Source organism: Ceratina calcarata, unplaced genomic scaffold (genome assembly GCF_001652005.2).
Source record: "Ceratina calcarata isolate Rehan_Ccalc_2016 unplaced genomic scaffold, ASM165200v1 scaffold81, whole genome shotgun sequence".
Lineage (NCBI taxonomy): Eukaryota > Metazoa > Arthropoda > Insecta > Hymenoptera > Apidae > Ceratina > Ceratina calcarata.
In genome coordinates this window covers 85,738-97,066 of record NW_017179422.1, presented here as the reverse complement: position 1 = coordinate 97,066, position 11,329 = coordinate 85,738, and the positions used below count along the sequence as shown (strand labels likewise).

Sequence of the window (11,329 nt, the reverse complement as noted above, 5' to 3'; positions counted from 1 at the left end):
GATAATAGAAAGAATTTTTACATGGGAACAAGATTAATCACTTTAAAGATCGATATTACCAAATTTATTTCATATCATTTACGTTTGTCTTAATTGTAATTTAAGACTCAATCTTGTATTAAATCAATTATCACGTACAACTCTACTACGAAGAATAAGCAATCTATTACTCAATATACGTTCGACGTGTTCATTTAGCATTTATTAAGTAGTACATAATTATATTATATATTAACATGTGCATGTGTACACTTAAAAATACAATTCGCCTCAGTTTTTATTGACTATGATACATAATACATGTCTTTTGGTTATTTCCACAAAGGGGTGTGCGAATACAAACGCCCGTTCGCGCGAGATCCTTTCTACGAAAGGAGCAATGGTATCACAGAGACAGGACTGATGAGAGGATGGGGTTTCTTTATTTTTGTGGTTGTATAATGACCACGTACAAAACCTAACTGCTCCTTCCTTTGAATGGTTTCCCAATGATTTCCTATAAAATTGATCGAGCCGTTAAAAGTTCAAGTAGAAACATGATCGTTTTTAGCAGTTTTGTGCACTGCTGCTATTTTGTTTATAGGCAATTTATCGTTAAGAAATCCGTCGATAAATTGTTGTACAGAATCTACAGTTATTTCGGCACCGTCCTCCATCACCACATAGACTCCTCGAGGTATATCAATCGCTGTTAAAAGGGGCACAGCATCGTCCAAACCGACGAATTCGCGAAGAATCTCAGACGTTTCACACTGCGGCATAAACAAATAAATACAGATTAATCACCAAATACTTGTCTATCATTCAACGAGATTTATTAAGTACTTACATCTAATGCTATATAAAATTGTAAAATATCATCTGGGTCATCGTAAGTTGGATCGTAATCAGGTCTATCTTTTGTGTACGCTTGTGCAGCTGGCATTAATACGCTTTCCGCGAATTGAATCTCACAGTCATCCCCTTCTGTTAGTATATAAAAGTAAAATGTTCAAAAATTTGTCTACGAACCCCGTTCAGACAAGTTTTTTAGAATGCTTACCGACGAAAAGAATAATTGCTGGAGCATCGTGCAACGATGTAGCATATTTTTCTGTTAAAATGTTCACCAAACGACTGGTCCATGGAAAATTCTGAACAATCGAGTAGGTAAGGAATACATCGCGAATTGTATAGAAAATGAATATAAACAATACATAGTTATTCATTTACCAGTCCTTCCGGATCCTCGAGTAATTCCGTTCGACCATCCAAAGTTATAATATTATCTCGAGGATCGAGTATCACTAAAGTGGGTATTGCTTGTACGTCGAAAGCACTTGCTAATTTTCGTCGTCTCTCCTCTTGACTGAAAGGTATCCTTAACCAAGGCATCGTTTCGATATAAGCGTTATAAGACTCTTCACTCCTAGTAGCGCAAAAGTTGTGGTTCAATTAACGCCTTATTTTCTGGACAATGAAATAATTAATATATATGGTAATTAACAACTTACCTATCCGAACTCACGAAGATCACCTCGAAGTCGTGACCTCTCTCTCGAATTCGTTGATAGGTATCCACAAGTTGTGGGGTAAACGCTTTACAAGGTGGACACTAAATACATAAAATTTATATATTACTTACTTATAACATGCAATACGTGCTTGTATGAATATTAATTCTTGTATTATTCTTCATCCTCAGATTTTATATTATAATATACTGCGGAATAACGACGGAGTAAACTAGAGTTGACGATCGATTATCATGCAGGAAGCGCTTGGTGTTAATTATAACTCCGATAAAAAAAAACATACGTACACATGCAGATTTTCCTAAGCGCGTATAATCATACATTTATTTTTAATATTTAAAAAAAATAGATGGTAAATTTCAATCAAGGAACGGATGTACGCATTTAACATTTTTAAAAATCTATTATAAAGTAAACCCCACGTACCCAGTGTGCACTGAAGTAAACACCCTTGAAGCAATGACGCAACTCTTCGTGCAGCATGGGTTCGTTGCTATCGCGTGTCCCACATGATAATAAAGGTCCATCTTCGAGGGCGGCCTTCGGATGAGGTGGTTTCCAAGGAAATTCAGCTCCAGTGGGGTCGCCGATGGTTCGCTCTACGCCTCCTCTGGTTACCACAGAGCCGTTAGAAGCATCCAATAAAATCAAAGTCGGTACACCGGCCTTTATCCGATACCTCCGAGTCAGTCTGGTCTGAAAAAAGCAAAAAGGATACTTGATCGCTCGCAAGAGTATTTCAATGTCGATCTGTGGAATTCTTAAAGCAGTGTCTTTCATAAATATTCGCAAAACTTCGCCCTGTTCTTTGATTTAAGTTGTGAGAAATTTACATTCGAACAACGTTCTGACAAATCCCCGTCTCTAGCCCACTGATCAAAGTATGAAATCGAGAGTAAAATACCAATTGTGAGTATAATAAAGTTATACTTTGATGGGATGCAAACATCACAATGGACAAAAAAAAAACGATGCGATAAGAGGAAGTAGTATTGAGATCTAATCATTCAAAAATTGTATCCACAGAAATCGTAATTCGCTCTTTTATCAATGTTTCTCTTTTACTAAAATTTCTTCTTTAGTCGTATAAACCGCAGGTTTGCGTGTGTATTGGCTGCACGGGGGATAAGAAGATAAAAAGGAATCGAGGAAGAAGACGAAAGAGAGGAGGATCGAAACCCATCAATTTCAGAAAGCGTGAGAGGAATATACGCGTAGCGTTAAAGCGAACGGAGAACCGTACGTGCACGCGCGTGTAGGTCTACCCACTACACGGTGCAAGAAAATTCGAAACACGTATAGCCTGCCTGTGTTTCTTCTCCGTTATCCTACAAGCACGCAACGAAATTCAAGCACGACGAAAAAAGGGCGCAACGAGTGTCTACAGGGGAGTAATGTCTGCTGACAATGAGTGCTATCCGCCCCCTTCCCCTTGGCTGCATGATTACAGTGGTACAAGAGGCGAAAAAGGAAAGGGTGCGGTGGGAAAGGGATAGAGCCGAGACATGATAGTAGAAACTGGCTGAAAGTTTTCCAACCCGGAAGAGATAACGAAGGATGGACGCGCACGAGAAGCGTATACTTGTAGCCGGATAACCCGGGCGAGGCTATATTTCCGTTTCTTCCTAGATAAGCATTCAACTCTTTCCACGTCAGGCCTGAATCTCGGGGAAATATTACAGTTCCTGTTTGCTCAAACTTTACTACCCCTACTCAGCGCGATGCTGAAATCATGCTTATTACGTGTTACTTCTTCAAGTTCGAGGGTGTATAAACGTAATATATTATAACATCAATTTTGCCTGAAGAACTATAAAAATAGTATATTATAACAAGTGTTGCTCGAAGAACTGTAATATTAGTATATTGTAATAATGTTGCTCTAAGCGGATGTAGACTTCGCATGAAATCACGAATCTTTTGAACGGCGTATGGTTCCTCGACGACGAATCGAGGCAGAGTCAGTCGAGACTGGCCGAGACTCGGACGTCGACGGTTACGTTTTCTGTTTAATCGAAATCTACCTTCAATACGAGACTGATCTTTCGTTTTCCTCCACAGAAGAAGATTACAGGTGCACCCACCGTTCAATGAATACTTATTTTTTTATTATATGCATATTATGAGAATTTATTGCAAGTATGAGATCCATGTTAAATAGCAATTTTATATTAGTTCTCTTACTCTTTTTTAAACCATTTTTAAATTCTTTCTTATAAGAAAATCGTTACGTGCTTCCTGTTTCAGAAGACAAACTTTTACTTTACCAGGATAACAGTGGCCAGAGTACGCCGATAATAAATATCGCCGTCTGTCTAGCGCGATTACAGTAGCATTAGCTGTGAGGAGATGATAGGAAAGCGAGGCTCCTTGTTCCGGCTGAGATAAGCGAAGTAAAATGGCTGTCTCGGAAGCTACAGGCTTTGTAGAAATTCCTTCCTAAATAATTGTAAAACAAACAATAGCTACTGTTCATTCCTAATATTGCTATTCTGTGTTTCGCAGAAACCAGAGTATGTATGATAAAACGAGACGGCTGTTGTAGCTGAAGTAAGAAGTTCAATTAAATTATTTTAAGCTTTCCCTGTCCTTCCTTTATCGTTTTCTCGTGAATTTCACTCTTCATCCTTCTTCTCATCAATTTCACGAATCACGAATCCATTACATCCAGACTAAATGATTAATCTGTTCCGAGCAGCAGATCAATCCCTTATATCATTAAACATGCATTACTGATTTTCGTCGACAGCGCTACCAAGTAACAAAGATGACCGGGCTATAGTATTAGTTAGCATTGAATACCGATTTCCGTTAAGCTGTCTGATTACAAGAGGACAAAGGGAAGGGAAGATCGAAGCACAATGGACATATTACAGCAGACTTTCATTCCAGATAATGAAGAACAGCCTAACGGTAAAAGATGAAATAGCGTTTTCAATTATTTGACATTCCTTAACGATCGATAGTTCATCTGAATGATGCGCCGTACTATATAAATATATCTTCATTTTACGTTTATAGTCATTGCGATAATGTTGTAGGTATCTCAAAGTTCATAGTTTAAAATAAAAATAAGTATGATTCATTCGACAATGAATACGTACAAATGAATTATTCATTGTGCATGGATAAATTTCTTTTCGTCTATAAATTTTATTTAAATTTGATTCAAGTTTCGCTTCTTCATAGAACATCTTGTGGGTAAATTCCAACGATCGAAGTAACAAAAATTTATTCAACCCTGTTTGAAGCGAGGAAGAGCGCAGCGAGCAACATTATCGAATAGCTGTCGAGCATTTCGACGTTCGAGCTTCCGCCGGGACAGAAGAAGTCTATTGGGATATCTTCATCGGTATCTAAAAGAAAACCATCGAATCGAGTTCAATAGATCTTCGTAGCTGACACCTGTCGGTTCTTCAGTTCCGAAAAATTTCGCATTAATCGAAATCTTCTTTTTGCCTCTTGGAGTTTTTCTCACAGGAAAATTCGTTCACTTCCACGGCGCTTATCCCTAAAATGATCGAACTGGAGCCAAGTAACGTAAAAGTTCGGTATCAGCAGCAATGCGTAGCCAGCCGATTTCCAAATAGGGGATGAGATGCCGAAATAAGGCAGAGAAGGGTCTCCTCTAGGTAGCCGAACGCGCGACGCCGTACGTTATCGCGACCCTCCACAGGGAGGCATTACCTCGTCCCTTCCGTGTATTTCCTACGGCACTTTCTCTCGTTCATTCCTACGGTACCGCGCGTATATACGCTCGTTCGCCGTCTCCGTCTCGAGCGGTCGATAACGCGTACACGTCCTCCCTTGGCGTTGCTGCCGCTCGCTCGACGGTGCTATCGTTATTTCCCCCGGTGGTCTGTATGTCCCCTACCACGCCTCTTCCATTGCTCCTGCTTGCTCGTTCCCTTCTGTCGTCCTTGCTCCGTCGCCCGCTTACCCTCGCCGATGATTCTCTTCCTCCTCCCTTTCTACCGGGAACGCGGCTTGTATAGGTACGAAAAATGTCCGTGTGACATCACTATTCGTCCGATTACAATAATTAGTTGCAACTTACTGATGTTTGTGTGTTTAAGGAAATTTAGTGGTCATTTAAAGCTACGGAACACGTGCATTGCACAAAAATTGATGTGTTTAATATAAGCATGTGTATTACAATTCTTAGAAGGTGAAACAAAATATCTCAGTCTGTATATATAATATAATGTAAATTAAAATCATACAATTGGTAGAATTTCTAGAGTAGCGTTTGGCTTATTACTTCCACAGCAGGCGTAAAGAGTGAGTTTATTGAAATCGATAATATTACCCGAGACTCCAATAGAACATCCTGTTCTCGCAACGATCAGGTAAACGACGTCATTCATAGTTATTTATTTTGCACTGATTATTACGCGGTAGAATATTACATGAGACAGAAAATAATTCGAAAAGTGACTATTCACTCACTTTTTAACAGACAGTCTGTCTTGCTGTCCGACAAAAAGGGAACCCTCTTGCTGTGCCGTGACATCGGGTAGCAGAAGAGCGATGGAGGGGAAAGGGATGAGATCACTGTTGACTCGTTCGCGCGCGTTCAATCGCCTCCTTCGTGAACGAACAGAGGTGCACAACGCACGCTTTGTCGCAGTAAATTTTGCGGAAAAGTGTCGTTACGGTTAAACGGTTTGCGGCATGGCCATACACATTACGCGTATAATCCAACCCTTCACATTCACTCGATGATTGACTCAAATAAAATTTAAATAGATCGATTCCGTTCTTCTTCGCCATTCATATCATAAGAAGCATCGTATAAAAAATCCTGAGATGATTTTTATCCCTGAATATTAAACCGTATCTTCCTTTTGTACAAATGTTACATGCACTTAGCGCAATACTCAGTGATTGATCTATTTTTATGTACAACTGATACGGATTTTTTTAATACTTGAGAGTTGCGCACCTCTGATATTATACAGATATCGTGGTCTCCTGATGTTTCTCGGCCGACCGACGCGACTACTGTATTTCCATTGGTCAACCCCCGGAGAGCATCTTAAAGCAACCGTGCTTTCAATTACTCACAAAGACTACTACATATTTGCTTACTCGTTGAAAACGTTACAAAGCATCGAAGACCAGCTCCAATCTTAGTGCTAAGCATAGATCTCGTAAGGGTTACGGATGACAAAAGAAATGTTTCAAACTCATTAAGATGTTCCCAAAAAGACAATGTAATAGACAGAAAAGAAAACACACGTACGTATCATACATTATATAAAAAAGATATAGGATGTTAAAGTTGTACAATTTAGCGAGGCAAAAGACGTTGGAAGAGCATCCGAACGTACGGAGCAAACGGCGTGGAACATTTAATTTTTTCCTCGCGCAACTTTTCACCATTTGCCTCGACGTGATACTGTTGACTACATGGCTGGCGTCAAAGCATTCGGAGCGTTCCGTGCGAGTTTCGCGAGTCATAGGCACTGGAATACATTTATTCGACCGATTCGCACGTATTTCGCTTTTCCTTTGACCACTGCCGAGCCGCCGAGTAGGTCGTATGCAATCTATGCAATATGCCAGCTAAAAAGCAGACAGAAGCAGGTAAGGGAAGTGGGTGGAAGGAAGATAAGGATGGAGGGTAAAATGGAAGGGCAGAGGGGTTACACAGCGGCGTGTACGGGCCACACTCTCTCTGTATACGGACTACCTCAAAGTCTATCTAGATTCCAACGTTCCTCTCGTTCCTTTTTTCTTCCTCCTGTTTCAGTCGTTTTTCGTGGGAAGGGACCTGCATCGCCACCGATTCCCTCTCCTTCCCTCGTTTCATCCCCGTCCGATGCATACGTGCAAACGTAAATATATATTTTCCGTCTCTTTTCGCCCGCTACCTTCCGTCGTTTTCTTGATCTCGCCGGCCGAATGAGAAAGGCTATTTGCGGAAGATATGGGTCGACCACCCCGAATGGAAAGACTGCGCGGCTTGACTCTTTTTCTTGACCGCTTCCACGTCGAAGGCAAAGAGGCGTGTATACCTTTATGAAACGGTTTACGTCGTACAAACGATGAGCAGCATGCCTCTATTACCTGACCGTTCAAGCAGCCGGACATCCTAGCGCCCACACCCGCCTTTTACTTTATACACGCCACTAATTGTAAGCGTTCAGTTTTGTCCGCCAAACTGGCCAGCATACCCTTCTCTAACGGAATCGTGCAAACACATTGCACAAAAATATCGCGTGTGTATGTACAGTACTTAATAATTGTATTTAAATATAAGTTCTATTTAATGTATACTATTTGCACTCGAAGGTCAATGACGATGCACAAAACGTAATAGTATAATAACTCGTGTTATTAAGTGCAATCTCCCAATTACGTCGACCCTACTATTTAATTAAATTTGCAGTACATCAATAACGTCTAGTGAAAAGTTAAAGATTCTTTTTTCTTATGGTATTTAGTTCTTTAGAGGCTCATCATATTCATTGAGAAACAAATACAATTTCCAGGACTCTTTGTTTATCTTGAAAAGAGAGATAATGAAATACTGAATGAAGAAGCGAAATAATAGGAGAATTTGACCGTTCTATAAACTAAAATTGCTCTTCTCATTGTTAAATGAATGGAACGGCACACAAAGAAGTTACCATTTCAAGGGGATGATTCTCAATGTGGATTGAGTAGATAGGTGGAATAACGAGCAAGGAAGAATCACGAGGCTACTTGACGCTAATTGCGCAGGACGCTTATCGTTACATTTACCCCCGAATCAAACTGTAGACTATATGTGTATGGGTCACGAACACGAAACGATTCAAGTGGCTTGACTAATGATCGTGGAAAAAAGACTGAGAATAATGATCTCCGATAGTCTGTCACATTCATATGTAATGTGTACGTTCGCATTGTTGTACACATTCAATAAGTTGCGAAAATTAATTATTTTTCGCTGAAATTTACAGCTTTCTTATCCTTAAGTTGCAAGTGGAAGTGACATACGCTGCCTCGAGCTCAATTCTTCTGTTTTCTTGAATTTCATATGTCAAAAAATGCAGATGTTAAACAATACTCGAGAACACAGAATAAGAAGAAGAAGACAAATATAATACATATATATAGTACACATTTCTGTCTATCATTATTTTTGCAATTGCAATAAGTAATACAATTAAACGTAACGCATTATGTACGCCCGCGCGTTATCATTTTCCTTTCCTGATTGCACTTTCTTCTACTCAGTTCGTTACTCCGATGCGATACTAGAAGCTCGTTAACTCGCATAAAAAACGTGTGGGGGAAAACCGAATGTTCGCTATGCATGTGCGAAGTACTGTAATGTAACGTAGAGTTACTCAAACTTTCGAGACAAGAGATACGTGTGTCATCGAGGTGCGAGGGTGATGAAAAGATCAATGTAAGCCATGTACGAAGCCGTCCTGCTGTCTGCTTTCAATCGCCGCGAAATAAATTCGCATTCCGGTTTCTATTCTATTTATTCGCTCATTTATGATCGCTACGACCCTTCGGAATTATTTCATATTATTTAAATTCTTTGCAAACATACTTTCATTTTCAGTCATCTTTGTCTGTTTAATTGCACCTCACGAAAAAAAGTCTTATAAAATAACGTGACAGAAAGAATATGAAAATAGATTTACATGGAAACAAATTGTACAAGTACTTGACTTATGAAATAGACATGAACGTGTCGAGTTGCAGTCGAGCAGATGTTTTACGAAAAATATTACCAACGATTTTCAGTTAGAGAAAACCGACTCTGCTCGGTGTATTGGTGCAAATAAAATCGGACCCTAAATAGCACGTCTGGCGAGGGGTTAAAACACCCGTTGGAAACAAAAAAAGTATGCTGTGCGCGCATGGGCCTTCTGCATAATAGCATGTGTGCCCCCCACTTCTCTGTTTACATATGTAACTTTATGATAGACATATATGTATGCAAAATTTCAAATGATACACTCGCCCGGACTCGCCTCAATTGAGCATGGCTCATCCGACAGTAAAACTCGTGCAGCCGGTGAAAAAAATGCGAAACACTCATTCACATTCGTGAATTGTGAGGAGAAACATCAATGAGAAACATTAATCATTAAATGTACCATGAATGATTTCAAATTACACGCCCTTATTAATTACTGAAAACTTATTCAGCTTAAAAAACTGGTTTTAATTAACTGGATTGAAACTTGTGGATGACTGACGCAATTGAAACGATAAACAAAAAGAGTCGGTGATATTGGATTGACGTAAAAAAAGACGTGAAACGGTTCAGCACGGTTCAGTATAAGCATGCAAAATTGTTCGATAAAGTTGATGATTGCAAAAGACACTGAACGCAACTGCAAAAGCCAAACTCTAATTACTGTATATACGAATTCTGAAATTCTTTTGTTCTAACTTATGAAACATGAAAGAACAATTTGATTCTTTGCATTCAACAAAATTCCCAATATATTTTCTCGAGAACTTAACAATGGAGTAAATATAAATACCTGATACAGAATATGTTTACACATTGTTTCATTATAATGCAATGAGTGTGAATATACGTTCACAATTAATGAATTGTATTGTAGAGAACCTGAGAAGATGAAGAACTGCATCTTACCTTCCTTTCATAATCCAAGTTCGGTACTGCCAGCCAGGGTAATTCGGAAACATGTGCACGAAAACTCTCCTCGAAGTCGAGTACATCAGTTACGTTACTCCAGAGAACCACGTGCACGACTTCGAACCTTTTTCTTTTCTCTAACTTTCCGCCGGAATTTTCCGCGTCCAGATTATTCTCCATATGCGATGACGACGATGACGAGAACGTTGAATTGACATTATTGTACAAGTCGAGCAGCTGACGCGTAAAGTCATCACAGGTAGCACCGGGATTAATGAAACTGAAATATACACCGATCACCTCGCAAGTTGGCTTGCTGTTTTCGTCGACGAGCGTACCACTTGCATCGTACGATTTCGTGTCCTGCTGATGCTGATTAACCTGACTGCACCGCGACAGTTGTTTACCGAATAGTCTATGTTGCCAACAGACCGGTTTTGCCGCGACCGCAGGTGACTTTTTCGTTATGTTCCCCGAGCTGGATGATGCCTGCTCGCTGTAGCACGCGGCCATCGCACGTAACAATTAGCCCGCTTCATTCACCGGCGACGAGCACTAACGACAAATACTCTTCCGTTTCAACAAGTGCTACGAACCAAAACCTCACTGCCCACTTCTTACCGTCAACCACCGTCAACGCCGACTGATTCACGTTTCGCTGACTCCGGAACCGCCACCAATTGCGAATGGTTCAATCCGGCCGAAGCCGAGAGCTTCCGAAATCTACCGACGGAAACGCGCTTCTTTATAATATACTACCCCTGAATCCATTGCAATTAAATTAACACTTTTTTCTATTAAAACGCATTTCCACTTAACGGTAAGTTTCGAAGTAAAATTTTAATTTCGTGTTTGATATGTTCTTCATTTATGCCTACAATTCTTGCCTCTCTGTAACATTATAAACGTTTTTAAATAAAGATTAATAGTTTGTGACACCCTTTTATGAATTTCTGAATAAAATAATGTATCGTTAAAACCCGTTACTACATTATCATTTAATCAAATGAGAATTTATTTGTATAGAATTTTTCTAAAGGCTTTCTGATACCGTGATAAAACACAATCAAAAGATACCAATCGTCGATATCGAAGTTATGAAGTTCAAACGCATGCTTTGGGCAACTCAAACGACCGTGAAACCGGCAAATATTAAAATATCGTAATCTCGTTATTTAAGATAGAAATTAAAATACAC

At 39.6% G+C, this 11,329-nt stretch overlaps 1 protein-coding gene across 1 annotated transcript; it reads right to left on the bottom strand.

Moving 5' to 3' along the window:
• Positions 1 to 176: 176 nt before the first annotated feature.
• Positions 177 to 10,789, bottom strand: LOC108631136 (nucleoredoxin). Its single transcript, XM_018034867.2, has 7 exons — positions 10,129 to 10,789; positions 1,941 to 2,210; positions 1,494 to 1,594; positions 1,213 to 1,408; positions 1,043 to 1,133; positions 830 to 966; positions 177 to 752 (listed from the first exon to the last, which is right to left on the bottom strand). The coding sequence occupies exons 1-7, from the start codon at positions 10,642 to 10,644 to the stop codon at positions 525 to 527; spliced, it is 1,539 nt and encodes a 512-aa protein (XP_017890356.1). The 5' UTR covers positions 10,645 to 10,789; the 3' UTR covers positions 177 to 524.
• Between the last annotated feature and the right edge of the window lie 540 nt (positions 10,790 to 11,329).

Excerpts from the sequence above, each read along its gene's own strand:
- LOC108631136 (XM_018034867.2), bottom strand. The coding sequence starts at position 10,644 with ATGGCCGCGTGCTACAGCGAGCAGGCATCATCCAGCTCGGGGAACATA. Across the intron at positions 2,211-10,128 it reads ACTTGGATTATGAAAGGAAG|ACCAGACTGACTCGGAGGTA; the intron begins GTAAGATGCAGT and ends TGCTTTTTTCAG. Across the intron at positions 1,134-1,212 it reads TCGAGGATCCGGAAGGACTG|AATTTTCCATGGACCAGTCG; the intron begins GTAAATGAATAA and ends TCGATTGTTCAG.